This window comes from Anopheles moucheti, chromosome 3 (genome assembly GCF_943734755.1).
Source record: "Anopheles moucheti chromosome 3, idAnoMoucSN_F20_07, whole genome shotgun sequence".
In the NCBI taxonomy this organism is placed as follows: Eukaryota; Metazoa; Arthropoda; class Insecta; order Diptera; family Culicidae; genus Anopheles; species Anopheles moucheti.
Genome location: NC_069141.1, coordinates 36,691,263 through 36,708,999, shown reverse-complemented (window position 1 = coordinate 36,708,999; position 17,737 = coordinate 36,691,263). Strand labels below are relative to the sequence as shown.

Here is a 17,737-nt window from a genome sequence, read left to right as displayed (position 1 = left end):
ATGCAATCAGTAATGCCCCCGGATGAAAATGGTTGATAAGTTTCATATCAAGCATGAAACAGAATGATTTTAGTGCGTTCGGAAACGATTTCAGTACCGTGAAATAATATCACCATTACTACTTTTTATGAAGCCTGTACATTTTATTTTTCTTTTCGAATCAGTTCAACAATGATTTATTCACAGTTAACGTTTTTTTTCTTCCTGGCGTTACGCATTTGCTTTCCATTATGTCTGTACAATTACTTTGGAAAAGTCTAAATGACTAAATGCATTAGATACGCATCTGAACGAATGTTTGTACAATATGTTACCACAATAACTACGAAAACACTTTTGCGAGCAACACAAACTCCCACTCTAATGATCCATTCTATTCTTGTCTTATTCATCTGGCAAGGGATTTTCACCCGAATGGTGAAAGCATCTACATAATATCACCAAACAACTTACGTTTAACGGTACAGTACACGATAATCAAACCAACACATCTGAAGTGAATTTCAGAACGTTGCACACTGACCAATTACTTTAAACTAACAATCAGCTACGGTGTAGCGGGTAAAGGGCATTGTTTCTCGCCGGGTAACCGGTGACGAATGCCGTAGATATAATAGTGTCGCACTTGTCCCATCGATTTCCTTCTACCAGAAGCAGAATGGAAATGCTTATGTATGTCTTGTCTATATTACTTATTAAGATAGTGTAAAGAAATAGGAAATTTTGCAAAACATATCACTAACAAACAAAAAGAAAAGGAATAGCCCCATAGGAAGGGGAAGAAAACAAAAACATCGTTAGAAAATTGCACAAGTTGTTTGCACGAGTCGATCACTGGTATGTTTTCCCTACGAGTAGAACTTTTCAATAACGTCCTTGTTCTTTTCCACCACTACGTTACGTTTGATCTTCAGCGTAGGGCCTGTTAAGAAATGAAAGAGAGAACAGCATTAACAAAATACTTTGACTGGTTTTAAACCCAGATTGTCCGCGTGCTTACCCAGCTCACCACCAGGCACGGAAAAGTCTTCCTTCAGTAGGGCATACTTTTGAATCTTCTGCGCGTTCGAGATGGCTTTCGCATTTGCGCGATCGATGCCTTCCTGGATGGCTTTCAAAACCTACAAGATCGCAGAAAGCAACACTAATTATTCAAGCACACTACGCACAGAGAAAACTACAAACCTTCGGACAAGGACCAGCTGCATGAACTTCACTCAGTTTGCCATATTCGACGCCAAGTTCCTTCAGCGCAATGATCGTCTCCGGCGTTAGCTCATCCTTCGGTGCACCGGTATCGAGGTTCATTTGCGTTTTGAGCGTTATCAGCATGGTAAGGAATTTGCGCTTATCGCCCACGAGGAATGCATTGCTCACGTACGGTAGCTCATTCTTAACGAGATTCTCCACGTGCACTGGCGGGATGTTTTCACCGCCCGCGGTGATAATAAGTTCCTGAAGGATGTGTATATGTAGTTATGATAAGAAGAAGCGGACACAAACGGAAAAGCGACAAGCACTCCCCAAACTTTACCTTGATGCGCCCCGTAATGTACATAAATCCAGACTCATCTACGTATCCCACATCGCCCGAATGCAGCCAACCGTCCTCGTCAACAGCTTCGTGAGTTTTTCCTTCCTCTCCTATATATCCCATCAGTATGTGACGGCCACGCATGCATATTTCACCGTGTCCTTTCTCGTCCGGTTTGTCAATTTTCGTCTCGCAACCACCGAGTGGTTTACCGATCGTATCGAAGTTATAGCTATCCGGAGCAGTCAACGAATGCGCACCGGATGTTTCTGACATACCGAAAGCCTCGTTGATCGGTAGATCGAGGCTCATGAAGTACTTTTTCGTTTCACGGTCCATCGGAGCGGCCGCTGTCGCCAATGTTAGGCAACGGCTGAATCCGAGCGCATCTTTTACCTTCGACAGGACGTAGTTCTTCACCAGGCGATATTGCCACGAGTTTGTCGGTTTTCTGTAAAATCGGAAAAATAAAGCGTAAGTCAGCATCATTTACGCCACCGAACAAAACATATCTTAACACCTACCCTTCCATCGCGTCTAGATGATGCTGCAGCGTTACGCTTTTTGCCCAACCGGCGACCAACTTCTTCGCCGCACCACTCTGGGCCCCGATCGCGAGCATCTTTTCCTGGATCTTCTCATACACACGGGGCACCGCTAGCATACGCGTCGGTTTCGCTTCCTGCAGCGTGTTCAGTAGCGTACCCTTCATTGCATCCTTATCGGCAAAGTACACGGTACAGGCGAACTGCAGCGTTAGGAAGATGTCTACCATCTGGGCGGCGACGTGACTGAGAGGGAGGAAGGATACGAGCACCTCCTCGGCGTAACGAATTTGGTAGAGTCGCTTGCCGATCGCGTACGAATCCCATGTGAAGTTGTCGTGGCTTAGCATAACGCCCTTTGGATTACCGACCGTACCAGACTGCGAAGAAGACGGATAACAGGATAACAGTTTGGTTTTTGTTTCAAATGTCAAAAAATATAACTTCTTACCGTGTACACCAAACAGCAACATTGATTGATGGCTATGTTCGCTTGACGATTGTTGAACTCTTCCTCCACATCATCCACGTTCATTTCCTCCAATTCTGACCACTATCGATGGAAAGCAGCAATAAACCAACAAAGAAAAAAGTAGAAAAATTACAAAAACATTAACTTAAGTAATTGATATTGATTGAAAGCAAAAGCATATATAACCTATGACAATACAGTAAATTAAATCATTAGAATTGAATCAAACACACGTTAAAATTGATTATCACAGCAGAGGAGGCCATATTCTACAGCCCTTTTCTTGCGACCTTAACGCGGGGCAATAGAATAATATGAACAAATATCCCATAACAGAATCGCATTGTGTTATGTTATTTTCACCCGGGGGCAAACGTCTCAATTGTACCGACTAAACGAGAGTCTTCACCATTCGTAAGAAGATATCTCGTTATAAAAACGTTTCACCAATTTTCTTTCGACCCAAACCGGTTTTGGGTACCGAACGGCGAATGGTGGCATAATATTCAACCACAGATTGGTGATTCGTGTCCACAGTCCAGTCACGACTTGGCATGAAGTCATTTTGAGGCACAATTTTGGGTGGTGGTATTCTTACCCCAACTGTGCCGTTTTCCCATTTTCCATCCCCTTTTTCCAGCTATTGTTTTCCGCAGGGTACAAACCCGGCTTCAGCAACACATTCTCAAGCGGGTCCAGGAATTGCGCACACATGCGTTCGGGTGATCGGAGTTCTGTATCCATTTTTTTTCCCCTCCCCCACCCCTAGCTTTCTTCTTCATTCATTAGCAATCCCCACGAGGCAATTGACAACTTCCGCATGCAATCGATGATGTTCAACCCACGAATGTCTTCTAAAGCAGGACAAAGACTAAAGGGAACAATCTACAAGGCAGCAACTGGCTATAACACTCCACTGCAAAATGGGAAAAAGTTAAACAGGATGTTCGTGCAGTTCCGGTGTTCTGAGGATTCTTTAAAGATTCCTTTGTTTTCAGCTTTCCATTAGGTGGGTGCCCATCCTATTAGCATCCACCTAACCCTTGTAGCGGTGAAAAAATTCATACTGTCTCTTTATGGGAGGGCGATTGTGTTTTTTCTCCGTACTGCACAGGTCACGTACCAGCGTGGGATCATTTCGATTCATAATGATTTTTTTTCCAGTCTTCCAAAAGTACCGGAAAAGAAAAGGTCTCGCTGGTGGCACTGTGTCCAAAGTCCGTGCTGGTGGATAAGAAACTTAATGAATAGAGACGAATGCGGTTCTGGAAATTGAAACCGTACAAAAACGAATGTAAGTTTTACTGAATTCTCATATTTACGCAACAATACTCGCAGTTCTGGTTTTCCACAAAAAATGTCCTACATCATGCTCTTCTATCATTCAGAGAACAAAACCAGTTCACATTTTCCAACCGCACCGTATTCTATGCCCACGCAAGTTCTGCGGTCACCCACCAACACACACTTCCGAATATCCCAACAATGTTTCTTAGCCAAACATATCAATCATATGCTGAGAAAAATTTACTATTTGTATCCCAGCAGTTTCATCCTTGAAGCGGTAGTCCAACTTCCACTGCCGTTTTTTCCTGGCGTCACTCACGTAGCCCGGCATCGAAATTGGAACTTGATTGGATCGGTTTGCCATGGTTTGCCAAACAGAAAAAAAGGTCGGTTCCTTCCTCTACCGTGTTTGTTCCCTGCTTCATCGTACAACCCCTGTCTGATGCTCACAGATGCTGCGAAGACGTTCTAACTTAAACGCGCGAACCCCGAACCATACGGAACCGGGAAAAGGGCCACCATATCGGACGTCGCTATTTCCTGCTGCCACGAATTGGTAGCAATTTGCTGTCGAAATTGTACCAACACACGACCGTCCCCTCCCGCCCGAATGTACGGTCACGAATGTGTGTGCCTGTATCGGGGCGAGGGAATGCGTTTTCCTGTTTTACCACCGCGGATGCAGCACCAGCGACGGTTGCGATGGTGTGATTTATTTTGTCCGATTACTTATGATATATTGGAACGTCTTCGGTTAGTAGCAATAGCATCCCCGCTAGCATCCCAGTGTAAGACATATCGAACACGCTGGTGTGCTCGGCACTCGGCAGCGGGAGGGTGCCATTTTTATCGAACCCAAACTGGCGCTACTGGCGGGTGTGAAATAATGTTCTCCATTGACAGAGTTTTAAAGGCCGGGGCAAGGCACGTTCCACCACCACCTACTGCGGCCCCCGATCGTGCAGATGCGGATGATGATGATGATGCGACAATGTTGTATGGCAATTTTGGACAAGAGATTTGGTCGCGCACCGACACCCATACACCGCACGCAAACGCACGCACGAGTCGAAAGTGAAATGACAAGTGAAAATATGGCTAACCGATGTAACCCAACACCTTCACCGCCCACCGAGGGTACGAGTACGCGAAGATGTACGAAAAAGAAAGATACATTTTATCGACCTTCTTTAAAAGGGGAAACCGAAAACATCTACCGGCAAAGTACGCAATGCAACGCAGACTGGTGCCAGCGGTAAGGATCGATGGAAAGCTGTTGGCGTAAAGGTTCCTGTTTATATGACGCCATTATGACGGTACTGCGGATAGTCAAAGGGCGTCGCATCGCAGGTGTCATCATCGTTAATATTTCGCTTTGCTCCTGTCCTCCGCAACGGTACCGGCGATGCTCAGATGATGGCTACGGTTACACCGGTTTAACCGGTAGCTTTTGCTCAGTTCATGTACCGTGATTAATGATGTTGTATCTATTTTCCTGCCCTCATTGCAAGCTTGTCGGAGCCATCAATGTGTTTTTTTTTGTCTTCCTTTTACCAGATCTTGAGCACATGATGTCGGGCTGGAAGGTTAACATTTTTGAGATTGGTGTGTCGAATAAAAAAGTACCAATTAAATGTATCTCTACAAGCGCCCAATTTTGATTTGAAATTTGTCGTTGAAAAATGTGCGCGAATCTTAGACGAGGTGTTCAAGAAGTAATGGGGGCGCCCAGTGGTTCAGTGTAGAGATGTGCGCGCTGAGTAAGAGTGAATGAGTGAGTTGAAACCTTCGAGAGAGTGAATGAGTATAAATCAACATGAGGAGTTTTTATGACTCCTTTACCCTTAAATCTCAATCTCAAAAGAGTTATACTACTCTTTTACTCACTCTTACAGAGTGATTATAATCTAAAGAGTGATAAAACAGTTTTACTCACTCCTGAGTGAGATTCTAGTCGGCACAGAGAATGAGAGTGAGTATACACGCAAAAGAGTGGTAAAATCATTAATGCACTGCAATACTCTTTAATGAATCTCAAAAGAATGAGTAAAGGTTTCAAATCTTTAAACCCATTCTTTGACTCTGATTCAAATCATTGAAAAGAGTGATTATTCTCATCTCTAGTTCAGTGACACTCGTGTCAAACTCCACACCGAAGAACCAGTACCACATCTCATTCAGATTCGTGATCATTCAAATGCTATGATTATTCAACTGTGAGTAACGGTTATTCCACTGTACTGACTATTGATTTTTTTATTATTATTATTGATTCCTTCGGAATCGAGCATAGATTCCATCTTCTGCTGTAGAAACTTGCATCAGTAACTCCACAAGTTCTTCGTGACTATTCTGTGGAATTTCCGAATTCGCTAAGATTCTTCGGTGTGTTCCATGAGAAGCTCTTCAAAATTATTGTTCTGGTATTCCAAATTCTGAACAAGTGGCTATCGTTACAACTACAGTAACAATTGACTCTCTGATGACATAGACTTCATTTCGACTTCCGCAAAAAGTAGCAAAAAATACCAAGAGTCAAAGACCAAAACCTAGTGAAAAACAAGATGAGAGAATGGACGTCTCACATTATGTGATTCATAATATGTACGGAATCCAAACAGTTTCCAAGCGTGAAATAAAAGTCTATCAAAAAAGCTTCTGCTGTGCATATTCCGTTAAAAGAATAAGCCCACGCTACAATTAGTTAGAATATCCCTCGAGCTATTCAGCCACTCCTATAAGTGTCATTTGCTAATTTCATTCCATTCGCTTTGCTGCGACATAGACCCCCGGCAGTAGTGTGTGCAAATTGCACAGGGCAGAACACAATCATCATCGGCTGCTGCCGATTATCATCGCCGGTGGGGTAACAAATGCAAAAAAAAGGAAAGCTAAAATACCACCACCAGGATGAATTTTAATGCGGATTTTCACCTGTTCCTTTCAACTGTTCCGGTCCGCGCGCGCCAGATAGCAGAAGAAACCTATTACCCATTCCTTTACGCCCGCCACATAGGGGGAGGATTTCGAAATAATTTGGTTCAAGTTTTTTGCCTACATAATCTGGATTTTTTTTCGTTACCATTAAAATCGTGTTCCTTGCGACACCACACACACACACACAGGTTGATAACGGAAAATCCAATAATATTCTAATTGAATTGAAAACACCTTGCGCCCTGACGGTACGAAACCTTTTCAGCAATTGTGTTCAGTGTGTGTACATGGTAAAATGGAGCTTAATTGATGGCTTGAAATATATACTACAGTTTGATGTAGAAAATATAAAGTATATGAAAAAGGATTATATATTGAAAATATAAGAGATTTTTCGCGTATCTCAAATAATAATATTCCATTGTGATAATACTATACTGGTGGAACGAACTGCCAGAGGATGGAGAAGCTTACTACGTATAACACTTGGAATAAGATAAATAAGAATTCGAAAACTTCTTCAATGTGAAATTAATACTCGTAGATTCGTTTAAAATTAGATAATCAATATATACTCTTAAGAACACTGCAAGAATTATCCTAACCCTACAAGAATTATCAAACTCAAACAAAAATAACTTATTAATATAAGATAAAGCATCGAAACAGAATTCTAAATATTTATAGAAAAAATTTTAAGTTTTCGAAGAAACTTGACAATAAGTTATTTTAAATTACAGTCTGCAAAGAATAGAACTTACGGTAATTTTTGGGTGTTTTTATGATACCAAGCAATAATTTTCAGGAAGTCGTATAAGTTCTTATAGTGTGTTAACAAATTTTAAAATATGACACAAGCCAACTAAGATGATCGAGACTAACGAACGCAATGATTATAGAAAACCACCATAATTAGGCATTAGGTGAATCATTTTCGGTGACTATATACAATGAAAATGATTTATAACCACTGTCTTCTTTTTCAGGGGCACAACAACCTCAAGAGGGTCTAGGCGGCCATTTTTCGCTTTCTTTGACTTTGTTCACAAGTATCAATAGTCAGTCCTTCGTCCGGAGGATTGGTAGAAATGGGATTTTGGACCGGTCCTGTCGTATAAAAACTGGCACCACTACCAAGAGACCACCGGGCCACCCCAATGACGAGCAAACCACTGTACTAACTAATAGAATAGGTTGAATACTGTCTCGAAAGGTAAAATCTCTCTTTCCACTGTATGTAACCTATCCTCACAATGCATTTGATCAAATACAGAAACACCTCGATTATTAACTGTAACGGTTTACAAAAGCTTGATAAAGATAGGTCAAATTTGATTCATTACTCCCATTGACCCTAGTGCGAACTCGTAAACGTGTATTGGGATTGCGACAAAAAAGCGAAGCACTACGATACGGCGGCAAAGGGCAATTGCAACTGTTGGTTTATAAGGGGTGCTAGAATTGATATAAAAACATACGTAAAGCACGCGCACGTTTCATGTTTTTTACCACAACTCCCACCGGGAAAGTTCCGTGTGTACCGAGTGAGCAATGTGGCGCAAAAACCGTTCAACTCGAAAGCGCATAAAAGATATCCCTCAAAAGCCCTCTAACCCTGTCGAATGGTGCTGACTATTCGTTCGCCACTGGTCGTACCCCTGGTAACAGTAACAGAAAACCCGAGCTGTTTGTGTTCTGTTCCATCAAACTGGTCAGCCAACAAAAAAATCTTATAAAAATGATTGGTATGGGACGGTGTTCGTTGTTAAATAACACAAAAACGAAAGAATAAAATACACTGCAGTGTTGCGAGTTTGGTCGGAAAACTTACGCGATAGAAGCCATCCTCCCGCTTGACGTACGGTGCGTACGGTGGCATCGTTTGAATGACTGTTTTCAGGTTCGGCAGGTTCTGACGAATCGAACAGATTTTCTCCATTTGCTTCGCATCGTCCACCACCACGATCTGGGCGCGGGAGCTTTCAAGCACATGTTGCACCGATTCAGCCGAGTTGGTAGTGTACACGCCGGTAATGATGCCACTGAAAAACGCGATGAAAGCCAACCGTTACACAAACGGTACAATGAAACCAACATAAACATATGCATCCAGCACACCTTACCCTGCGTGAATCGCCGAAAGCTCGGAAACGAACCATTCCGGGCTGTTGAACGCCAGCACCGCCACTGTATGATGGGGCTCGAGTCCGAGTTTGATGAACACCTTCGCCATATGATGGACACGGTTGCGATACTCGCTGTAAGTGACAGTTTGCCACTGTTTTTGGGCGTTTCGGAACACCATCGCCGGATGGTTGGGATGGTCGCGCACGGTACGGTTCATCAGGTCCGGGACGGAGAGTGGATCGAGCGAAGCCAAGCCTTCCTTCGCTATGCGCAGCTTCACCGGTACGGCGGGATCGGTCGATGTGTAGCTATCGGCCGGCAGGATACGGCCCGTTGGTACCGTCGGAACCGACGGAACCTTACCGTTCTCTTCTCCAGGCATGCTGTGTTGGGCGGTTCTAACCACGATATAGATCACCTTCTACCGGTGTCGATTTACGGCAAATCTACAAAAGAGATGAATAGCCAATTAATATGGTTCAATTAATCCAACGCCGGTACCGGTCCTAAAGTCGTTCTAATGCATTGCAACGCCCTGTAATTAATGCGATACGAAAGTCATAAATGGTCTATTATCTTGCGATCAAAGCCCAATTGTACGATTAAACGTTAATTGTATTGCACGATTATTGCACAGTCATACATCGCGCGAGTATGCCGATTTGTAGCGGTGTGTAAGAAAATCTTTCGTTGCCAATTGCTACTGCTGCTTTAAGAGTTCAATGTGCAGTCCAAAGTACTGAGTAGCTCTCTGGAGGTCACATCTTAAAAAGTGTAATCTCTATTCGATATAATCTTCGTGTTGCCCTAACAACAAGCTACTTTTTGTGTTCTTTGGTTATGAGTTTATTACTAACATAAAACACAATTACAATATAACAAATTAAAACACTCTTATCCGTCCGGTCGATCAACGCCCTCTGCTTGCTGGTTCCTAATCCTGACTTGTGCTGCGTTCTTACTACTACAATGATAGTGTGTAACTGTCATTGAGAGTTGAGAGGCAACACAGGGTGGTTGCCAACACTACAGGGTGGTTCTAGATAATCGTATAGTCCAAAAGACAATTCGAGGGTGCAACAACCGAAAACCTGCATGAAAGCAAGGAACCCCAAGACTCATCTTTTAGACTCATACATCCCAATATGTTCGTGATCAAACGTAAAGTTTCGTTTTATATTATAGATATTTCTGATGGTAGCACATGTACCATAAACATTGTCATATGCCGCAGTTAAAAGCGATCTCCCCAAAATACCTGATGCCAGTCCTCAAACACAGGAATTTGATTGATAAAGGGAAATCACCATCAACATCATGGGTATTACATACATGATGCACATCGGATAATCTGTCCGATAGGAAGCGGAAGCTGTTGAATTGTGCACGCCACGCAACGGTACGTCCAGCATGCAACCGATGCATGCGGAGGACATACTGGTAATACATTGTACCATCAAACGCAAGTGTTTCCACAATTCAGCGTTTTGCTGAGCTTAAAACTCAACAGCGAAGAAAAATGAAGAAAAAGAAACCATCCCAGACCCAGAGATCCCTACAAACCGCGGGCCAAAACTCACTCACAATTCTTGGTTATTGCACAATATTTGGAGCACAAGTTAAGGATCACCCTCAGGAGAGCAAGGAGCCGTAGTGAGCCCACCCGCCCAAAAATTGCCAGTTGACTGGTGATGGGATCCTTCACAACACCAACGATTCCCAACCGGCCGGCCACACCGTAGCCCCTGGTAGCCGGGCTAAGCCCGAAAGGACGATGATGATGCATCGTCGATTCGAAACAGGACATAACCAAGACTAATAGTTCTTGTTACACAGTTTGTCATGGGTTCTTTTGGGTAAGCTTACACGGACAGTTCCCAACCACGGTACAACGGAGCACACGAAAGCGAAAGACCCTTAAGCAATCAACGATGCGGGAAGGCGCCAAGCCACAACCGGGCACTTCCACAGCACTCGAACACTTTGTCGAAAAATCCCAGCATCCCTCCCCGGAACCTTAGCAACCTCGCCGCCTTCAAACAGCAAACACCACCCCGATACAATCGTGGACGGCATTTCGCGTTTGATGATAAAATAGGATAAAATGCAGCATATGCAGCACGCTGGCGCTATGCAGCAAACGGCAGCAGTCGGCCAATATTTGCACTTGCCAGCTGGACTGGATTGCACCGCATCACGACCAGCAAAACCGGGTCCGGAGATACGCCATCGATGCGCTAAGGACCACGGTGGCACGATTGTAAAACCGTAAAATCCCTATTTATGAGCACCGACAGATTCTGCAGCCACCACTTCTGCCATCACAAGCCTTCGGGATGGGAGATGCATCCGAACCGGGCAGGGGGCGACTTTCACAAAACTTTCAGCACAACCATCTTTGCAGTCCTGTATTTCTTATCGCCAGCCTGAAAACAGGGAAACAAGCATGCGGAACAACCCGAAAAACTTTGCCTCCCTGCAGCATGATGTCCATGGGTTATAACATAACCCTGAAATGGCTGCAATTCGTATGGATAAGCATTTTGTGCACGAAGGCGGAGACATGGGGGGTCACCGTGGGAAGGTATTCGCCAATGCTCCACACCCAGCAGCAAACAGCATCAACAACACTCGATGGGGCCATGGGTGAAAGTAATGCCGGATGCTATCAGTTCCGGCTGCACACAAAATGAGGAAGCAGTAATTTCTTTACTGCACTCCATCAGAACTTGTTTTTTGCCTGGCGTGTGGACGATGTGGTACAGGAGAAAATAGTAAAACCTCTTTACCTATACGTGTCCTTGGGGCTATTAGGAATTTTGTTTTTTTGGAAACATGCATGTATGCATGCATGCATCCTTCAGTCCCGGATCGATGCAATGGTCTATTTTTACGATGCTGCCAGAAGTAATCTCTCAACGAATCGTTCAACCTCATCAAAACAAGCTGTCCGGGTATGAGGGTGGGTTTGTGTCGGACAAATCAATCAAATAGAGCTGCAGGTACACCATAAAGACTCGATGCAATTTCGTTGATTGTAAACATAACGGATCCTGAAGCGCGATAGGTTTCATAAGTTTTTGCCGTGTTTATGACATGACATGTAGTGTATCCTTCAAAGAATTGCATTAAAATATGTTCACTGAGGCATTACAAACAGTGGGTTTTTTATGTAATACATTATAAAGGAACTCCATATATAACATCCTTTTGACGTTTTCTAGAAATTCGTCCTTAAATGATGACATTATTGGGGACATAATACTAAAGACGATTTCTAAAATAATACAATTCTATACCAATTTTATACAATTTATCTAAAATATACAATTTTTTTATATCAACCTTTTTCTATAATATAATGGTAGCGAACTTTAGGTATTTTTGTACAATGCGTTGTCTTTCTCGATTGGACTCTAATATGCATCAGCTTTTTCTAAAAGTTATTGCTACTTTAAAGACATCTTACATCTTTTCCTCGTTTTGAAAATTTTGGTACCAACTCCAAGCCATACGCATCAAAACTTGTCAATCAAGCTGCTGGTGTCTCTGGTGAGTTATTATAGATACCCCTGCTGTTCGTTAAACACCTCCTGAAACATATGTACCGTTTACTTCCCGGTTCTACTAAGCGAGGAATCCAACAGGGCCCCTATTAAATTGGATTAATTGGGCTTGAATTGTAGAAAGAGTTGTTATTTTTCAAACTTGCGTATTCAGAACCCTTCGCGGACGTTAAATCCAAATCCGCCACTGGCTTCACGATACGAACGACAGTAACGAAATATTTTTTTTTTTGACATAAGGAAGCAATTCTTATAAAACAACCGAGCAAGCCCGGGATAAGGCTCATAACTGGGAGGAAATGCCCAAAGTCATGCAATTTCGACAAAATATGTCGATCATACGGTCCTCGGCCGTCATAATGGAAATATAAATAAAAAAAAGGAAGCAATTCATAATAAATGTTTTAGCCTTTTGAGCCAACGAAGAGAAATTGAGAGTTGTTTGATCAAAACAATATATTAATCACAACCATTGTCTACCGGAAAAAATGAATTTCTTTCCCTTCTTCCTTCCACCAAGCTCTTTATGAAAATCCTTTAAATACTATATGTTCTATCGACGGCACTACTATCCAGGCTCAACATCTACGTTCCGGAACGTCATAGTCGTTTTGGTTCCTCTGATCCGTTATTGTCCATGTGCCGAGAGTTTAACGCTGTTTGTGATCGTTTTGAACCTGACATGTCCCGTTTATTATTCTTAAATTGTATTCGTTCTGTGCGACCAACTACGTGTTAAATGTACTTTTATACCCAAGCTTCAAAGGGGCCATATGAGGCTCATTGAAAAAATAAATTAACAAATATGTTAAGTGCTACTCACACGGACAGTGGGTCATGATCAAGATGCATTAGTTTCCGGTCCGATACGCCGAATGTCGTAAACTGTATCTCATTTGAACTAAACCGATCTGCGTATCGGATAGGAAAACTATCTTCAATTATCCATTGATGGCAAGTATAAGCCCATCAGATAAGTAGATGGTTAAGTTAAGAAATAAGTCTACTTATTTGATTTAACGACAAGCTTTAACTTCCAACTCTTGCTGCACTCAATACGTTGCTCAACATGATGATGCTGCTAGATCCTTGTTTTCTATCAAGCCAACTAAATTCTTTTCGTCTAATTTAATGATTTTAGAATAAAATTTAAAGTCATTAAAAATTCATTCGAGCAACAAAACGGAACCTGCTCAGTATTCAGGAAAAATATTTAACACACTTTAGTATGAAACAAGCTTACAAAAACTGTTCAATTTAAGCATGTTTCTTCTATAATTATTCCACTACGATTATGCTCGCGTAATTCAATCTCAGCAACATGCACGAATTTTCCTTACCATTAGCAACAGCGAAAAAAAAAAATCTCTCATTCACAACGATATTACTCGCGGGGCGCGCTTCCTTCCCGTGGCATTATTGTGCGGTTCACGATAACGCAATCAGCCCGCCCGCAATTGTAGCACTGCATGCCCAATCGGCAATTGAATTGTATTAATTCGCGCGTTAATCGATTGATTTGCAATCGTCACAGCTGGACAGGGAAATGTTTTACGTTGCGTCGCCGTCAGCTGACTGCAGCTGGCAACCGGGCCCGTATCTATTACACCCCAAAACTGGACAGTTGCAATTTAAGCAATCTCATCCCGCACTCGCCCTAACGATAAGCGCAACGATAAGGCCGGGTGGAGATGGAGAAAGGGGTAGTCAGGGAGCGCACAAACGAGGTACTCGTGTAGCTATTTTTGTACGGAAATAATTGAAATTCAATCACACCTTCAAACACCCTTCTTCGTCACGGCCTGCGAACACATTCATTGTCCCCGGGCTTGCAGCATTTTTTGCGCCTCGATTCTGTTAAGCACGCAAAGATGGTAAAATTCATTTGGTACGTGAAATCAAACCATTTATGACACATCACCAATCGAATCGCTTATTCGAATCCCCGCACGGCCAATACATTTTGATATGCAATCATTCATCATTTGTGCCGTGTTTAATTCCATCTTTATCACCGCCAGCACATGGCCGAGAGCGTATTATGTGCAAACACTTCCGTAAAGATAATATTAATCCATCCAACGCGGGTAGGGCCGCTGGTTAATGCAGTATTGTGTCATACAAAAAAAAATGCAGAAACAACTGACGATTCCGAAATGCAATTTACTGCTTAATAAGGGAAACATTCTCGGACACTTCTGCTAAACGAAAACGTCCGAGCTTTTCTGAATTGTATGTGAATAGTAAAATTATTAGCGGTTATATAGGGATGTTTCAAGTTGCACGGTACAGCCGTTGTATAGCTCGTGCTTACAATTAATCGCATCACAAAAAAAAGTCACCCTGCAATGACTTGCCAATTCGAAAGGGGCCAGCACAAGTGCTACCCAACGCAAAACCGAGCCCTGCCAGCTGTTCCACCAACAATTGGGAAATCCGTCACCGATCGGCACTTTCATAACCTCGCCCGTTAACACTGGGCTCGCATTGTACCGGCCACCTATCGATAAGCTCGTTGGTGTATTACGACCATGTTGTCAGCTGCGAAATGCGTGCCACTAATCAAAACATTGATATCCTGCGTGTGCTGGCAAGTGATTCTAAAGGCATTGACCAAATGTAACCAATCGTATCCAAAAAAAAAAAACTGTGGCTCCACCACGTTCAATGTCAACGACCATCCAGATAACACAATCAATGACAGTTTAATACCCCTTATTAACGATAATTAACAACAAAACTAACTAAATAGAATTTTTATTTTTCCAGAGACCTAATCGACGTGTTCCAATGGATGCATTAAAACATGATGCACTACCGTTTTTTGATAGAAAACTTGTTCATTTTGTGTTGTCTTTAAGCCAATAGAAGATCTCAATTAGTTATCATCGTATAGCAACAAAAAGCTGCACTCGAAACACTCGAAAATGTTCTTCCACTATCAAAGATCGCCGGACCTTGAACTTTGCACTTTTGACTGGTGATCGGCGTGTCGAACGAGAGATGTTACAACCGTTTACGTAACAGTCGTGTGATAATAGATTCATCTTCTTGCATCTTGCTTTACAAGTGCGCACACGCTATCGATCCTGATAAGGGAGTATTTCAGTGAAAAAAAACCTATACAATGCAGCTATGCATATCAAATTCGGTTACATAACCTTAGTTCTTTAAATATGCTTCTACACAGATATCTCTCAAAGTATGTTGTATTCACATTTTTAAACTACAACAATGTTATCAAATTAGAAAGATCGTTATATTTAAAATTGATTACCCAATCATCGCTCGTTCGATTACCCAAACCCAACACTATGTTGTCGAAATAAACTTGAACGATAGATGTCTAAACAATTTAACTTCACTGTTCAGCTAATGACTTACTACTAACAACAAAAGACTCACTCGTCTAGTGCCTGCCAAACGGTAAAACAACTCCACAGTCGTGAATTCTCGTCCGCTGCGCACCTTTAGATGGACGATCCACTCCGGTATCTGGGACGGCAAAACAACGCTCTGCGCCACTAAACAACTCAACGACACCCAACGTACACCTGCGGTCCTCGAGCAAGCTATTGAAGAACTGAGCACTGGTCACGGTTCGATCTTGCCACGAAGGCACACCAGCCAGCCTCTGATCCCGATCCCGAAATGCCCTCTTGGATCGGGTAATCTAATCACCACACAACCGGTCCCTTACACACCCGATGCCCTGGGTCACTTATACCGACACCAACTCGCAACCTTGCTGCATCAAAGCGCCTGAGAAATCATTCCACCTATGACGTTTCGTACAACAATCGCCTTTGCATCCTGAGGCTGCTTTACGAACTTCAGTAGTACTTAGGCAGAGTACTTAAGATAATACTAAACATTAACAGAAAATTAATAAGTTCTCGAAGTTCTCGAAACGAAGTTCTCGATCAACCAGTTTGACAGAACACACCTGTCTATGAACTAACGCAGGTGTACAACAACTAGCAGTTCCCAATCGTCTAACATTTTGTGCCTCACAAAATGTCTGTCATGGTGTTAGTACATTGGCTGACGGGCTGATGGCGTTCGCTGATAAAAAGGTCTCCCATCGTTTAAGCACCGAATACCATCTTTCAACAACGTGCAACAACAGCCAATCAGTTGCAGCGGTCGCTGATAATGAATTCTAACGCCGTACGAATGCCGCATGAAACTCTTTATGCTCAACCCGGCCGCTTGGAGGTTCGACCGCTGCGATGGTGGCTATTTTTACACGCTTCGGAGGTCAAATGGTGCATGCGTCCTGGACCACCGAATCGTCCCGGATGCTTACTCCGGGTACGTTTTTTAACACGATGCTGTATTATAAATCCATGTTTTTTTTTAAATAAAACGCGCATTAGAAGCGATAAGCAGGCAAAGGAGAAGTTGAACTCTGGAAGAGCGTATTTTCTAATCTTCGAAACGCCCTTTGCACTGCTCTAGATGCATCAGTATTAGTACTCATAATTGATTAGGAAATATAAATAGCAGAATCACTTTTTATTTATTTCTCACTTTCGTAGTAGTTATTAAACAACATATTTAATACCATCATTTAATAGCTTAAAGATGAAATCTGCTTGCCCAAATAAGAGATTATTGAGGAACAACTTCGAGTTAACTGACAGAACTTATTTTAAACAGTACATTTACATTAACAGATAGTATACAACTTAAACAATCGTACAATCCACTTATGTTACTCCCTTGCAATCCCACATAAAGATCCACTACAGGCAAACCAGTGAGTTAATATTCCTCTATACTTTGATACCGATCGTCTATCTTCGATCACTCTTATCATCTTCTCTACTTTCGAATTGCGTCATACAAAACATGTATCGCACCAAAATGCCCAACACTCGAACACCATCGATTGCCCATCGCGCTGCAATATATCGACTCCGCTCTATTCCCTGGTTCCCGATCTACCAACGACCAACGAATTTTTTGTAGCGTTTATGATAATAACCGTACCAGATAATAAATCATTACCACTACGCATGCACCAACACTATCGCAACGGTACAGATAATTCTAATCGCATCAACAGCGACGCTCACGAGCCATATCTTTTTCGTCGTTAATAACCTGTTCCGTACGAGAATTGAATTTATGGCGGCGTTTTTCACAGACAGACAGAGAAAAAAAGCATCTAAAACCCCAATGATACCCCATCCGATAATTAAGACATTTTTACCAAGGGGACGTCGTCTACGGTGTATTGCGTTCCAGTGCACGATAAGGAAAT

General features: G+C 42.6%; 1 protein-coding gene across 1 annotated transcript; it reads right to left on the bottom strand.

Moving 5' to 3' along the window:
• Positions 1-135: 135 nt before the first annotated feature.
• Positions 136-9,293, bottom strand: LOC128301254 (very long-chain-fatty-acid--CoA ligase bubblegum). The gene is made up of 8 exons (XM_053037636.1): positions 8,899-9,293; positions 8,607-8,817; positions 2,531-2,632; positions 2,059-2,459; positions 1,535-1,985; positions 1,186-1,455; positions 1,001-1,121; positions 136-922 (listed from the first exon to the last, which is right to left on the bottom strand). The coding sequence occupies exons 1-8, from the start codon at positions 9,282-9,284 to the stop codon at positions 849-851; spliced, it is 2,016 nt and encodes a 671-aa protein (XP_052893596.1). The 5' UTR covers positions 9,285-9,293; the 3' UTR covers positions 136-848.
• Positions 9,294-17,737: the final 8,444 nt, after the last annotated feature.